General features: G+C 66.5%; 1 protein-coding gene across 2 annotated transcripts in view; it reads left to right on the top strand.

Moving 5' to 3' along the window:
* Nucleotides 1–467: 467 nt before the first annotated feature.
* COL6A2 (collagen type VI alpha 2 chain) overlaps nucleotides 468–15131 on the top strand; it is a 28394-nt gene continuing 13730 nt past the window's right edge. For both annotated transcript variants that reach the window (XM_074264502.1, XM_074264504.1), the window contains exons 1-17: nucleotides 468–667; nucleotides 4867–5013; nucleotides 6590–7182; nucleotides 7514–7534; nucleotides 8518–8583; nucleotides 9093–9146; nucleotides 9244–9288; nucleotides 10531–10557; nucleotides 10948–10974; nucleotides 11056–11100; nucleotides 12085–12138; nucleotides 12549–12611; nucleotides 12950–13012; nucleotides 13315–13404; nucleotides 14097–14159; nucleotides 14663–14725; nucleotides 14896–14958. In XM_074264502.1, coding sequence (XP_074120603.1) covers nucleotides 4896–5013; nucleotides 6590–7182; nucleotides 7514–7534; nucleotides 8518–8583; nucleotides 9093–9146; nucleotides 9244–9288; nucleotides 10531–10557; nucleotides 10948–10974; nucleotides 11056–11100; nucleotides 12085–12138; nucleotides 12549–12611; nucleotides 12950–13012; nucleotides 13315–13404; nucleotides 14097–14159; nucleotides 14663–14725; nucleotides 14896–14958 — 1455 coding nt within the window. In that variant the 5' untranslated portion in view covers nucleotides 468–667; nucleotides 4867–4895. The remainder of the gene's footprint in view (nucleotides 668–4866; nucleotides 5014–6589; nucleotides 7183–7513; nucleotides 7535–8517; nucleotides 8584–9092; nucleotides 9147–9243; nucleotides 9289–10530; nucleotides 10558–10947; nucleotides 10975–11055; nucleotides 11101–12084; nucleotides 12139–12548; nucleotides 12612–12949; nucleotides 13013–13314; nucleotides 13405–14096; nucleotides 14160–14662; nucleotides 14726–14895; nucleotides 14959–15131) is intronic.

Below are 15131 nucleotides of genomic sequence, written 5' to 3'. Positions count from 1 at the left end.
ACGGCCTCTCCCTCCACGTGGGTCACTGGCCAGGAGAAAGGGGTGGGGGGCAGCGGCCGGCCCCCAGGGAGATGGGCTCCGGGGAGGCCAGCGGGGGGGGGGGGGGGGACGCAGGGCACGGAGCCCACAGTCGAGGCAGGGCCGGGCCCGAGGCGTTTCGGGACGGGAGCAGGGGCCGCGCAGGGGAGTCTCCTTCCTCCGCGTTTTTCAGAAATCGCCTTGGAAGATCTAACTACAATTTTCCAGCCGAACCCCACCCTTCCCCGGCCTCCCTTCTGCAGAAGGCGGCGCCCCTCCCCCACCCGGGAGCGGGGGGCGGCGGGGGAGGGGCGGCCGGCCCCCAGCCCCGGGGCCGCCCGGCGGAATCGGTGGACCCACAGTGACACCCAGCGGCCCTAGCGGGCTCGGGCCGGGGGAGGAGAGGAGGGGATTACGAGGAGGCAGGGCCTCCGCGGGGGGCCGGGCAGCCCAGGCGAGCTCTCGCTGGCCGCCAGAAGTTCCGGCCCCTCCCAGGAGCTCTCCTCTCCTCTTAAAAAAAGTGCATTGGAGCGCGAGCCGCGGAGGAGCCCGGAGTCTGTGCGGAGAAGATGCTCAGGCCCTTCTGAGGCGCCAAGTCCGCCAAGTCGCTCCTGCCGGCCCGCCCGGACCCCGGACGCCCGGCTCCCAGGTACGCGGCCCGCGCCCCCGGACGGGAAGGGGAGGAGGGGCAGAGGCGGAGGGGGACTGCCTCGGAGAACGCTCGGGGGTCCGGCCCGGCCCGGGGCCGCTCCGGGAGGCAGGCGGGGACCGCGGAGACTCCGCCGGCTCTCCCCGGCCCGCCCGGCGATCTGCCCGGCCCCGCGCTCTCCCAGCCCCGCGCTCTCCCCGCCCCGCGCTCTCCCAGCCCCGCTCCCGGGTCAATTTCAGCCCCCCCCCCCCCCCCGCGCGCCCCTTGGATCAGTTTCACGCTCTCGGGACTGCCCCAAAGTTTGCAAAGTGACGAGCGCGGCCGTGGAGAGAAACCTTCCGGGACGGGAGGGAAGAAAACGGGGTGAAGAGCCCGGACGGAGGGAGGGAGGACAGTCCGTCCGGGGAGGGGGAGGACAGTCCGTCCGGGGAGGGGGAGGACAGCCCGTGGGGGGAGGACAGCCCGGAGGGGGGGCAGACAGTCCGTCCGAGGAGGGGGAGGACAGCCCGTGGGGGGAGGACAGCCCGGAGGGGGGGAGGACAGCCCGTGGGGGGGGGAGGACAGTCCGTCCGAGGAGGGGGAGGACAGCCCGTGGGGGGGGGAGGACAGTCCGTCCGAGGAGGGGAAGGCAGCCCGTCGGGGTGGGGGGGCACGGCAGCGCGTCCTGGGCTGGGCAGGCTGATCTGAGCGCAGCTCCGGGACCCGCCCGCCGAGCGCGGCCGCTGCCCCTGCCCGGGCTGCCCCCCCCCAGCCCCCGGCGCGGCAGCGGCAGTGGGGACCGTCTCCCTGGCCGGAGCGCCCCGGGCACCAGAGAGGGAGGGCGGCGGCCCAGGCTCCTCATTGGAGGCGGAGGAGACAGAGGTCCAAGCCCCGTTCGGGCCCCTCATTACTCCCCGCCCTCCCCTGGGCTGCGCCCCGAAGCTTTGCGGGGTGTCCGGGTGAGGACCCTCTCCCCACGGGGCCGGGGGACGCTCCGAGCCTTGGGGGCTGGGCGCGGGCGGGCGCGAGGATCTCTCCCTATGGAGAACACCGGGGGGGGGGGGGGGGGGCTGCTTTTTTTTCGGGACTGAAATATATAAAGTCCCGTCCTCGGCTTTTCCCCAGAGCTGGGGGGGGGGCTCCCAGCGTGGCTCATGTCCCCTCATTTGGAAGCCAGCAGTCCTGAGTGAGTGACGCTGGCCGGAGGAGCTGCTTAGCCTCAGTTTCCTCATCTGTGAGGCGGGTTCAGGAAGCCCTGTGCTTCTACCTCAGTGACTGCTGTAAGGTTCCAATGAGTAACGCGGGGAAAGTGGTTTTGCGAACTTTAAAGCGCAGTGGAAATGTGGCGGGGAGCAGCGGATGTCTCCAGATTTCTGGCTTCCTGGGGGGGGGGGCAGCTGCCGAAGGGGGCGGGGGGGGGCTTCTTTGGGCCGATCTCGGGGAGCCCAGGGGCGCTCGCAGAGACGCCGGCGCTGGTTCTCCTGGGGAGGGGCCGAGGATTTCAGGGGGGCAGACCGGGGGTTCGGACCAGAAAAGGGGAGGGATGATGAGCCCCCGAGGGAAGGAGCCTCAGGGCCCGCGCCTCGGTCACCCACGCTGCCCCAGCCCCTGTGCTCACTCTGGGGGCGACACTCTGGGGGCGAGCGGGAGGGGCTCCCTCCCTCTCCCTGCTGCCCCTCGGGAAATGCCTGGGGGTCCCTGCAGTCAGGCTCGGACCAGAAAGGGGCCGGGGAGCACCCAGCCCGCTCGTGGGGACTCAGGGCCCCTCCTCCCATCTGTCTGTAAAACCAGCGCTCTTCCAGCTCCCCCTTGAGTCTCCGGGGCCCCCGAGTGTCCTGCTCACGTGGGCACGCGGGTGTGAAAGGGAGTGAGGGTGTGAGAGTGGAAGTGGAGCGGAAAGCACCCCCCCCAGTGAGGGGACCAGGAGAGTGCGCACGTGAGAGACTGACCGCGCTGTGAGGGTGAGACCCCGTGAGGGGGACGCAGGGTGGGGGGCGCGTGTGCGCCGTGGCCGCTGCAGTGGCTGCTGTCCCACCGCATGGGCTCCTAAAGAGCTTGCCCCCCCTGCCCCTCCCGCCCCCCCTTCCCTTCTCTCCCCCCCCCCCCTCCGCCCGCTGGCCCTGGGCGCAGAAGCCCACGCAGCGCTCCCGGTCGCGTCCACAAGGGGGGGCTCTCCCGGAATTTTCTCAGCTCTCTGAGGGGAGCCCGTACAGACTCTGGCTGGGACTGACTTGGGGAAGCGCCCAGAGGCCTTTGCTGGAAGTCTGGGCCGGCCGGGGAGGGGCTCCCAGCCCACAGGCCGCTGCACTGAGCCCCAGCGGGAGGGGCTGGATGCCAAGGGAAGGAGCCCCTCCCCAGGGCAGTGGAAGGATCCAATTTGGGACACTGAGGCGGGGGGCGGGGCCGAGGTCCAGAATGGGGCTGGGGGGCTTGGAAAGGTCCGGCGGGAGGGGGCTGGACAGGGACCCGAGCACGTGGAGGCCTCCCTGGGCTGAAGATCGCCTCCTCCTGAAAGAGGCTCCGAGCCCAGAGCTCCAAGCCTTAAGGGCCGGGCCTCTGGCGTGAGGCCCCGCACCAGGCTGGGCGCCTCCCCCGGCCGCGGCCAGAACTCGGGCCCTGCTTTCCACCTGCAGGGGGGGGGGAGTGTGAGAGAGACAGAACTAGCCCCCTCCATCCCACCTGGGTCCTGGCTGGGAGGAAGGATCCCCAGGCAGGATTGGAGCCCGTGGGCCCTGGGCACCGGGAGGGGCTCTGGGGACACCGGCCAGCCCCTCTTTCTCGCCTGCCGCCAACCAGCCAATCAGCAAGCCCCTTCTGAGTCGGATAGGAGGAGAGAGGAGGGGGCCTTTCAGGTATAGAACTGCTTGGGCCCTTCCTGGAGCCGGAGCAGCGCTGCCAGCCTGGGGCCGAGGCTTGTAAGCCCCCAAAAGGCCCTTCTCACCCCCCCCCCAGGCCCACCTGCTTTTACTTGCTGCATCACACCCGGGGAAGCCCAGCCTGCTCCCCAACGGGCTCTGGCCCCGCCCGGGGGACAGCTCAGTGATGTGAGGTGAATTGGCTGGTTCTCTTCTGAGCCAGTCCCAGCTCTCCCCCCCCCCACCAGCTGAAACTCAGGGTGGGACTCCTGGCCTTCCCCCCCCCCCCAGGCCAAACTGAGCGGGTCAGCGTTGAACAGGGTCCGATTCAGAACAGAGCCGGGTCACCACCAAGTGGCCTGTCTCAGGCCCAGCCAGTGAGGGGTGCGCCCCGCAAACATGAGCCGGGCCTCGCTGAGCCCGGGCCGGCGGTGTGCCCACTGGGCCGCCCTGTCTCTAAGCCCAACTCAAACAGAGGCTCCTTCCGGAAGCCCCCTGCCCCCTGTTTGCAGGGCACGGCAGTGACCCTGGCACTGGGGAACTTTCTGGGCTGAGCCCTCCCTGCTGAGATCATACGGTGGCCAGGGAGGGTGATAGTGGTGAGCCAAGGTGGGCCCGTTATGTGCCTGGCACCGCACTGGGCACCAGGGGCACTAGTGCAAAGAACGAAGGGATCCCTTCTTCCTTCTGCCTTATGGAGAGACAGCGAGCGTCTGTGAACATTTTTACCGCATAAATATAAACCAAGAAACACACCCGGGGGCTGCTGGGACCCAGGACCTAGGCCTAAAGGAAGAGAGGGTCCCAGGAAGCTGGGCCAGATGTGGGGGTGTCCAGTGGAGACTGGTTCGGGGAGGAGCAGAGAGAGCCCAGGGAGCTGGCTGGACGCCCGGGGGGGGGGGGGAAGGGGGGAGGAGGGAGGGAGGGCAGGAGGACTGCCAGGAGCTATCTTGGTGAGGGCTTGAGAGTTTATATATTTAGAGTCACTGGTGTAGACTGCTCCCCCTGGTGGCAGATCTGGGCCAGAGGAAGGTCAAGGGGCAGCAGCAGCAGGGGGGGGATTGAAGGCAAGGACCTATGAGGTTGGGGGGTGGGGGGGAGGGCGGAGGAAAGCAGCATTCTGCCCCGGGGAAGGGTGGCACTCCGACCATGAGGGACCTGGATGCCCCGTGCTGTCTGCACTGGACAGAGGGACGCTGGGAGAGGGAGAGACGTGAAGGGAGCAGGAGCGAGCACTTAATGGAGGCGACGCCGTCCAGTCTGGAAGGGACAGGAGAAGTGACCCCGGCCCCGGGCCCAGGCCGCCCCTCAGGAACTCGGGGAAAGTGGAGCTGCTGCGAACCTTTTCCTTTTCTTTTTTCTCAGGAGAATCCCTGTGCAGAGGAGCCTCCAAGATGTTCCAAAAGCTTTTCCCCACACTCCTGGTCTGGGGCCTCCTGGGCTCCCTCCATGCTCAACAGCAGTTAGCGTTCTTCGAGGGTGGCCCCACAGACAGAGCCAGCAGCTGCCCAGGTATCAGCCCGGGCCTGAGAGCCCTGAGCCTTGGCCCCCTCTGCCCGGCCCCGGCCCCCTCTGCCCGGCCCCGGCCCCCTCTGCCTGGCCCCCTTTGCCCGGCCCTGGCCCCCTTTGCCCGGCCCCGGCCCCCTCTGCTCGGCCCCGGCCCCCTCTGCCTGGCCCCCTCTGCCCGGCCCCGGCCCCCTCTGCCTGGTCCCCTTTGCCCGGCCCTGGCCCCCTTTGCCCGGCCCCGGCCCCCTCTGCTCGGCCCCGGCCCCCTCTGCCTGGCCCCCTCTGCCCGGCCCCGGCCCCCTCTGCCTGGCCCCCTTTGCCTGGCCCTGGCCCCCTTTGCCCGGCCCCGGCCCCCTCTGCCCGGCCCCGGCCCCCTCTGCCTGGCCCCCTCTGCCTGGCCCCGGCCCCCTCTGCCCGGCCTTGGCCCCATGGACCTCCTGATCAGTCTCCCTATCCTTGACTCAAACCTAGAAAGCCTCCAAGGAGCAGCCGAGCTAGAAAGGCCTTAGGCCGTGGGCAGTGGGAGAGCCAGGATTCCCCTCCAGGCCTGCGCCTCTGCGGTCGGGGCTCTTCCCCTGGCTGCGCGTTGCCCCATGAGAAGGACCACGAAGTGCTCGGCGCCTTTGGCCAAGGGTGTCAATGAAAGCATTGGCTTTGTACCAAACATATCAAAGGCTAAGTCCCGGCACCTCAAGACCCTGCAACCAAACGGGGGGGGGGGGTCCCCGTCAATCAGGGAGCGGGAAGCCAGCTGCCTCTGCAGCAGACTGAAAGCAGCTGCACTGATCGCCACGCCGGATTGGAGCAGCCATATTTTCCGTCACTGCTTTTGGCAGCTCCCCTTGCACCCGCCTTCATGGCGATCACCAAATACTAAGGGATCCCCAGCCTTGGGGTGTGGCCCACCCCTACCTGGCCAAGAAGCTCCGCCCTACCACAGCCACAGGGGCCACGCCACCTTTGCTCAGAGCTCTCCAGGGCCAGGCCCCTCTCACCTCCTGACGTCTCCACATCCCCACTGTGGCTCCGTGGGCCACCCTCACAGTGGCCATTTGCTTACTCTAGCTCTGGGAGGGAAACAGGCCCAGGGAGGACAAGGGACTTCATAGGATCTTGGGGTAGGATAGAGACTGGGAAGGTGGTGGAATCCCAGCTCTTCACCTAGCAGATGTGGAAGCTGAGGGCCACTGGCAGGTAGGCTAAGTGACCTGCACACAGGTTAACTAAGTGACTTGCACGCAGTAGGTAGATTAAGTGACTTGCACATAGTAGGTAGGCTGAGTGACTTGCAGGCAATAGGTAGATTTAGGATTAAGTGACTTGCACATAGTAGGTAGGCTGAGTGACTTGCACGCAATAGGTAGATTTAGGATTAAGTGACTTGCACATAGTAGGTAGGCTAAGTGGCCCACACAGGTAGGTCAGCTAAGTGGCCTGGCCAGGGGGGCAGAGCCGGGTCCAGACCTGGGCCCTCTGAGGTCAGAGCCAGCGCCCAAAGGAGGCCGGTGGGCAAAGAAGGGGCCGCACTGATGCTCCCCCCGCTCCGGGTCCCTGACGGCCATCCCCTTCCGTCCCCACGCAGAGGAGACAGACTGCCCCATCAACGTGTACTTCGTCCTGGACACCTCGGAGAGCGTGACCATGCAGTCGCCCATCGACAGCCTGCTGAGCCAGACGCAGCAGTTCCTGCTCCAGTTCACCAGCGAGCTGAAGAACCTCAAGTACCGCGGCCAGGTGGCCATCAGCTGGCACTACGGGGGCCTGCACTTCTCCGACGAGGTGGAGATCTTCAGCCCCCTGGGCAGCGACGAAGCCACCTTCAAGTCCAAGCTGCAGAAGATCCGCTCCTTCCGCCGGGGGACCTTCACCGACTGCGCCATCTCCAACATGACCCAGGAAATCACGAGGAACCCCAGCAAGGGCATCAACTTCGCCATCGTGATCACCGACGGGCACGTCACCGGCAGCCCGTGCGGCGGGATCAAGCTGCAGGCCGAGAAGGCGCGGGACGCGGGCATCAAGCTCTTCGCGGTGGCCCTCAACCAGAACAAGAACGAGCACGGGCTTCGGGAGATCGCCAACCTGCCGCACGAGCTCTACCGCAACAACTACCTCACCATCCGGGAGGACTTGTCCATCGACCAAGACACCATCGACAGGATCATCCAGGTCATGGTAAGGGGGTGGGTCCGGGAGGGCGGGCAGCTCCAGGCTCATGGTGCCAGCCGGGCCCAAGCCGGGTGAGCGGGCACTCCGGCTCCCTCGGAAGGGCGGGCACAGGTGGGAGGTGCTGAAGGGCAGGGGGCAGGACCAGGTGGGGGCTCTGTGACCCAGCCCAAGGCACCACTTAAAGACGGGGGGGGGGGGGGGGGGGGCCTCGGACCCAGATTCGGCAACGTTAATGCCGCGGAGCGCCGGGCTGGGGGGCCCACAGTCGTAGTCTCAGCAGCACGGGGTCCCCACGGCTGATCTGACCAGTTTTTCTTTTTTGTTTCCTTCCGATCAGAAACACGAAGCATATTCTGAGGTATGTGGCGGCTGTTTCCTTGCCTGTTCCCTGGGGAGAAGCGGGGAGGGGGGTGACGGGCACAGCCCGGGCTGAGAGCAGGGGGCGAGCTCCCGCCCGTTAGCTCCTCGCGGCCTCTGGCTCTTCCTCACTGTCCTGGGTGTTGGCTGCGGCCCCTGCCTCTGCCCCCGGCCCTGGCTCACAGGCTAACTGCCGCCCAGCTGCCGGGCCGGGGAAAGGCGCCGAGGGAGGCTCTGGCAGGGAGAGGCCCCTCCCGGCGCTCAGGGCTCAGTCTGAACCCTCTCACTCACTCAGCTGAGACCAAGCCCCCCAACGCTGCTCACAGAGCGGGGAGGGGAGCATGGGAGGGCCTCTCCGGACGTTCTGCCAAGACTTGCCTGACCCGGGCTGGTCGGTCCGTCTCTGAGCCTCGGTTTGTTCAGCTGTAAACGGGAGTCCCACTGGTACCTCGGAGACCCCTGCGGCCTAACACGGTGGCCTGGCCCTGGCCTGGCAAAGTGGACTCCGGCCCAGAGGCTGGGCCTCCAAGGCGGCCCTGAGCAGGCGTTCTCTCTGACAAACACGCTAGTGACGGTCTGGGGCTTCCTGCCCCCGCGGTCTGGAGGCCCAGACTCCGGGGCTTCGGAGCTATGGTGCTTATTAGCATATGCTAATCACTAATTAAGTAAGGAACTAGAAACAGGCACATTGTCTCTAATCCAATGGTTCCCAAGCTTTTGGAATAGAGGCTCCTACTCTCTGTTGAAGAGAAGCGCTAAGCTGGGCAAATCTGCCATTTGCCCCCTCCTCCCTAACGAGCCGCCGTGTCCCGGCCAGAGTCACTGCCTCGGTGTCCCCGCCCCGTCGGGAGACCCGGCTGACCGCATCTCTGGCCCACAAATCTGTGGCCTTCCAGAGACGGTTTGGAAAGGGTGTAGAGGGCGCCTCCTCCCACCACAGTTCCCCCTCCTCGTCCTGACAGCGTCTCTCCTGGTCCTTTTCAGTGCTACAAGGTGAGCTGCCTGCAGATCCCAGGCCCGGCCGGTCCTAAGGGTTACCGAGGACAGAAGGTGAGCCATGGCCGCCCAGTCATCCAAGCTCCATCCCTCCCTCCATCCATCCCTCCACCCCTTCATTCCTCCATCCCTCTATCCATCCCTCCATTCCTCCATCCATCCCTCCACCCCTCCATCCCTCCATCCCTCCACCCCTCCATTCCTCCATCCCTCCCTCCATCCATCCCTCCACCCCTCTATTCCTCCATACCTCTATCCATCCCTCCATCCCTCCACCCCTCCATTCCTCCATCCCTCTATCCATCCCTCCATTCCTCCATCCCTCCCTCCATCCCTCCATCCCTCCACCCCTCCATTCCTCCATCCCTCTATCCATCCCTCCATTCCTCCATCCATCCCTCCACCCCTCCATCCCTCCATCCCTCCACCCCTCCATTCCTCCATCCCTCCCTCCATCCATCCCTCCACCCCTCCATTCCTCCATACCTCTATCCATCCCTCCATCCTTCCATCCCTCCATCCCTCCATCCCTCTTCTCACTGTTCTTCCATGTTGGTTTCCAGGGAGCCAAGGGGAACATGGGCGAGCCAGGCGAACCTGGGCAGAAAGGGCGACAGGTGAGTGCTTGGCTCCCTCCTCCCCCTCCCGAGGGCCACCGGGTGTGCTGGTATGGGCCCGGGGCACCCCCCCACCTGCTCCTTCTCTTCCCTGCAGGGAGACCCTGGCATCGAAGGCCCCATCGGCTTTCCGGGACCCAAGGTAAGATCCCTGATGTGGTGGGGCTTGGGCGGAGGGCGGCGAAAGCCATCAAGTGCCGGCTCTGGGCCCAGCAGGAGCTTTCGGGCCGAATCCCGTCCTGGCTGAGATCGGGGGTCTGGGACAAGACCGGACCTCTACCTTCTAACTGGGCCTCAGGGGCCACGCTGGCGGGACTAAGACCAGGGAGAAAGGCCCCGTTGTTTTTCCCATCTCTGCTACTGCTCCTGGGCCAGTGGCTTCTCCACTCTGGCCCTCAGTATTTTTTTCTTAAAATGAGTGGGGAGGTGAGACAAGGTCAAATCTGGGGCCTCCCCCACTAACTGCCTTTGGTTCTGTCATCCGCTGGGCTCAGCTGCCCCCCCCCAAAGTCAGGACAAGTTCTACTGTAAGATGAGGAAAAACGGTTACTATCGGAAAGTTGGCCAGAGCCGTGTGGCCCATCCTGTTACTCCCCAAAATCAGCCCGCGGCTTCTCAGCCTTCCCTCTCCCAAGGCCCCGGCCTTGTTGCCAAGGAAACAGAGCCCCCTGGGACCATCCTGAAAGTTGGGGGGAAAGTGGGGTCAGAGAGCCCCTTGCACAGGAGCGCTGCCCCCATCAGGTCGGGGACTCGGCCATCTAAGCCCAAAGGGCAGCAAGAAAGGGCGGGGCCCGTGAGACATCGCTCAGCCTGACCCAAAGCATGCTTCTTCCCCATCAGCATCATTCCCCAGAGATCGGGTGAGCCTCGGCTCTCCCTGGCACTCGGGGCAGAACTCTGCACATTGTGCCCTCAGACTCCTCCCCTTGGCAAATGGGACCCACCGCCTCCCCAGGCCTTCGCCAGCACTGTGGGAATGGCGCGGTCTTCCTCCTCCCCTTTCTCCACCTCTCCTTTCTCTTCCTCCCCTTTCTTCCTCCTCCCCTTTCTCCACCTCTCCTTTCTCTTCCTCCCCTTTCTTCCTCCTCTCCTTTTTCCCTCCTCCCCTTTCTTTTTCCTTCCCTTTCCTCATCCCCTTTCTCCCTCCTCCCCTTTCTTTCTCCCTCCTCCCCTTTCTTTCTCCTCTCCCTTTTTCCTCCTCTCCTTTCTTCCCCTCATTCTCCCTCCTCTTTTCCTTTTGCTCCTTCCCCTTCCTCCCTTCCCACCACACAGGCGGGTCCTCCCCTCAGGATCTTCTTCCCTCTCCCACTCCCTTTGGCTTTTTAGCTATCGTCCACATAAAGATGGAATTTGTGTAACGCTCTCTCTCTTCTCCTGCCTTTAGGGCGTCCCTGGTTTGAAGGGCGAGAAGGTAAGGTGCTTCTGGGCTGGGCACTGTCGGGGGCCCCTTTTCAGGGAGAGCCTCGTAGTTCAGGGAGATGCTCCTAAATGAGATTAGTGGGGGAGGAGGGAGGAATGAGACGGGGAGGAGTTAGCGGGGGAGCCCTGGACATCGGGAGCCTTGCAAGTGCCGTGGAAAGAACCTGGCTCTGGAGACGAAGGACCTGGCTTCAAGTCCCCCCCCCCCGTTATCACCCACGGGCGCTAAGAGTTGGTCGGGTCCCTTCTCCCCGGATATCTCCTCGTCTGCAGTGGGACGTGGGAAAGCAGGGCCTTAAGCTTTAGGTCTGCACCTGTGGACACCAGAGAGTAACCGGGCTGCGGGGCGCGAGCCGGCCTAACCATGTCCTTCTGTGCGCAGGGTGAATACGGCGGCGACGGGAGAAGGGTAAGTCGGCACCCGCCCCCGCTGCGCTTTGGCTGAGGAATCGCCCACGACAACGACCTAACCTTCTTTTCTCCATCCCAGGGAGCCATGGGGCTGGCCGGCAAGAACGGGACAGACGGACAGAAGGTAACGTGGCCGCGCCGGGATCCAGACGGACGCCCCTGCTGCCTGCGGGGCCTCCGTGGGACGGACGCACAAGTTGGGGGGGCCGGACTCTTCCCAAGTGCCTTTGGGCAAGCAGACCCTGGGGAAGGACCCGGGGAGACCCTGTGTGTAGGAGGATGAGCCCCACGGGGAGGGAGGCCCCCAGCCCCGGCCTCCTTCCTGGCCTCTATCCACCCTCTGCCGGCCCCCCCCCTCCAACCCCGGCGATCCGCCCCCTCGTGAGGCCGGAGGGTCTCTTTGTTCTCGGTCCCTGCCGCGGTAAGCTCACCTTGGGTTTTGGAGGGGCCGCCATGTTCCTCTGGAAGCTGCTTGAGCCCAGCCGTGGGTGCCCCCCACCCCCCAAACACTGGAGGAAAGTTTGCCGTGGGTGGTTTTCACATTTCCTGGGACGAGTCTGTAACAGGAATTTGGAATAAGAAAATGGGGGGCCCTCCTCCCTGAGCCTCCGTTTCCCCACCTATAGCATGGGCTGGTGGCTCTGATGACACTGGGGTTCCTTCCAGCCCTGACCTGGGGGTGACCGTCCGCTTGGACAAGCCCCTCTGGGTTTGTGCTCTAAACGAGCTGCTCCGGCGGCCTCTGAGGCCCAGGGAGGCTTCAAGGCCCGAGGAGGCCCCGAGGAGGCCCCGAGGAGGCCCCGAGGAGGCCCTGAGGCCCAGGCCCACTCGCAGGGCAGTTCTTCGGGCTGAGTTAGGCCCTGGAGCCCGTTCTGTCCACGCGGTCTCCAGGAGGCCAGGAGCCGGAGGAGGCTGCCTGGGGCTGATGGCCCAGGGAGCCGCAGGGAGTCCGGAGGTCAGCGCTCGGGGCCTCTCTGGCCCTGCGACCCCGGGCCGGTCCCCTGGTCTCAGTGCCCCAGCGGCTCCTGACACCCCAAGGTCAGGGGAGTCCTGACCCTCGGGGACCCTCCACCCGCCGCCTTCTCACTCTGCCTTCCTCCTGCTCTAGGGAAAGCGGGGACGCATCGGCCCCCCCGGCTGCAAGGGGGACCCCGGTGACAGGGTAAGCCTTCCCTTCTGTTCGAGCCCAGAAGCCCGGGGCTCTCCCGGGACGGAGGCAGGGAGGCCGGGGCTACGGTGAAACGGGAAGTGAGGAGCCTCCCGAGCAGCTCAAACGGCCTCTCTGTGTCAGGGTCCTGGCCAGGGCCCCCCAAGCCCCTTAGGGACCGTGACCAGGGGAGGGCGGGCTCACAGCAGACAGCGGGAGAGCCACAAAGCTCTGGGCGGGGGCGGCTGGAGAGAGGAACGCCAAGCCCGAGGGGCCCAAACGGCGGCTTTGGGGGGGAGGGGCCCCGGGAGGGGCCTGCAAGGGCAGCGGAATCCCAGAGCGCTGCCCCTGGCACCGGGGCTCGGGCGGGGTCTGCACCCCCCCCCCAAGCCAAGGCTCCTCATCCCTGACCGTGTCTCGCACAGGGCCTCGACGGTTACCCAGGGGAGGCCGGGAGCCCAGGAGAACAGGGCGACCAGGGCAGCAAGGTAGGTGGTACCCCCCTGCCCCAGCGGGCCGGGGCTGGGGGGAGCCGGAGCCCGGCCTGGGCCCCGGGGGCCAAGCTTAGTGTCCTCCGACCCCAGGGAAACCCTGCCCCCCAGGCCTTTCTTCGGCTGACCGGGACTCGCCCCTCCCCCAGGCCCCCAGCCTCCCCCACCTCCTGTCACCCCCCTCCCCCCTCTCCTGCCCATCTCCCAGGCTTCCCCCCACAGCCTGCAGCAGGGCCCCCCTTCTGTGCCCCGGGCTCCTCGCCGAGGGTCCTGAGGGCAGCTCCCTGTGCCCGGGGCCCCCAGGAGCCGGCTCTGAAGTCTGTCCTTGCCTTCAGGGAGATTCTGGCCGCCCCGGTCGCCGAGGGCCCCCAGGACTGGATGGAGAGAAAGGGAACCCGGCAAGTACTGGGGGCTGCTGGAGGGCGGGGCCACCAACGATCCCGCCCAATGGGGGTCTGCGGTTACCGGGAGAATCCCAGGGCCGGTGGTCTGCAAAGGAGGCCTGGGTTCTAGTCCTGCCCCCCCCAAAACTTGCTGTGTGACCCTGGGCAAGCCCCCTGCCCTCTCTGAGCCTCCCAGGGAGGTGAACCGCTCAGACTTGTGGGCTGGCCAAGCTCTCCGGGCACAGACCCAGCATCCCGGGGGGTCCCCAGGCCTGCCCCCCCCCCAGGGCCTGACCCGGCTCTCTCTCCCGGCAAAGGGTTACCAAGGCAACAACGGAGCCCCTGGAAGCCCAGGCGTGAAGGGAGCCAAGGGGGGACCAGGACCCCGAGGACCTCGTGGAGAGCAGGTGGGCCCCGAGCCAGAGGCGGCTCCTCCAGCGCAGCCTCCAGCCTCCCCTCTCCCCGGCAGCCTCGCTTCTCACGAATTCTCCCGTCCTCGGGCTGGCAGCACCTCTCTGCCCAGGCCACTGCCCCGTGCCCGCAGTGCTGCCCACCCTGCTTTCCAGGCCCAGCTCCCCTCCTCCAGGGGTCTCCCGCTCCCTCCTCGGGGACGCTGAATCCCCAAACCCAGTCTCAGGGAGTGGAAGCCGCGGGGGTGGGGCTGTCCCCTTGGCGCAGTGGCTGGTGTGTAACCAAAGCTCGCTAAGCGCTGGGCGCCTGAGCCTGCAGAGAGCCCGGGGAGTGCCCGCCGGGCGCCGCGCTGGGCAGAGCTCAGGACTTCGGACCCTGAGGTGACAGGAGCTGCCCCCCAGCTGACAGCGGTGTCTGGGGACCCCCTGCCCCCCGAGGGCTCCCCGGGCCTGAGGGCCACACCTGAGCTCTTGTGCCTCTGGAGCCGTACCCAGGCTGGGCGCATGGGGCTTTGTCCCAGATGGAAGATTTTGGAGGGGCAGAGAAGCCCCCTTCCCTTACTCCTCCCCCATCCTCACCACCACAGCCTTTGTGAGTCCCACCCAGACCCCCTGCCCCACACACCCGGGTGGCAGGCAGCTGTCACTCAGAGGGGACCGTCCCCTCCAATGGCATTTCTCTCTGCCAGGGCCGCAGAGGAGATCCCGGAGCCAAAGGCGGCCCAGGAGATGATGGGCCGAAGGGAGAAAAGGTGAGCGAACCCTGGTCGTGGAAGGAAGGTCGGGGCCAGAGCGTGGACCCCCAGGCGCCCCCCGATTCCCCCCCTCCAAGAGCCTCGGCAAGGCCTTTGGGAGTCTCATCGCTGGCCCTTCCCCTCCTCAGTTTCCCAGTCTGTAAAATGGACCGAGTACAGAAGAGCGCACGTGAGGTCTGTGTGCCTTGTGTCAGTGAGGGGCTGAGCTCCCCAGCGTGACTCAGGATGGAGGAAGAGGCTCCCAGGAGCCTCTAGGGGCCGGAGCCGGTCACCGGGGCCAAGCCCGCTCTGCCACCTCCGGCCCTCACGTCATCTCCCAAATGGGGAGAGGTCGTGTCTCTCGAGGGGCCCAGGGCGCCCCCCAGGAGGCTGCTCCCCCGAAACTTGGTCCCTTTGCTTCTCCCGGAGAGGAGTGAGGGCCCAGCAGCCGAGAGGAGGGGGGAGGGGGCAGCGAGCCGGCCCTGGCGCAGCCTCAAGCGCCCCCACTTCTTCCCTGACAGGGAGACCCCGGCCCCGAGGGACCCCGAGGCCTGGCGGGAGAGATCGGGAACAAAGGCGCCAAGGTGAGTGGGCCCGCCCCATCTGAGCTGGTCCCAGAGCAGGCCTGCAGGGCCTGGGTATGGTCGGGGCAGGAGAGGCCAGGCCCCAGGACAAGCTGGGGGGAGGGACTGAGCCTGGGACCACCCCCCCCCCAGGCTGAATCAGCACCAGGGACACTTCCTTTTGTGCACAGGGAGACCGAGGCATGCCGGGACCCAGAGGACCCCAGGGCAGCCCTGGAGAGCCGGGCAAGCAGGTGAGTTTGGGGCAAGAGCCCGGCCGGAGACCTCTAAGTCCCAGGAGTGCCCCCCCCCCCGGCCCCAAGCAGAGCCCCCAGCCAGCCCCCGGGACGTGGGGCACCCGGAGGGGTCTTTCCCCACCCCCAGCCCCTGAGCTCCTCACATTGGGGCAGAGCTGCCTCAGCTCAGG

Source organism: Sminthopsis crassicaudata, chromosome 4 (assembly GCF_048593235.1).
Source record: "Sminthopsis crassicaudata isolate SCR6 chromosome 4, ASM4859323v1, whole genome shotgun sequence".
In the NCBI taxonomy this organism is placed as follows: Eukaryota; Metazoa; Chordata; class Mammalia; order Dasyuromorphia; family Dasyuridae; genus Sminthopsis; species Sminthopsis crassicaudata.
Note: the sequence above shows the minus strand (reverse complement) of the source record. Positions and strands in the feature narration are given on the sequence as shown.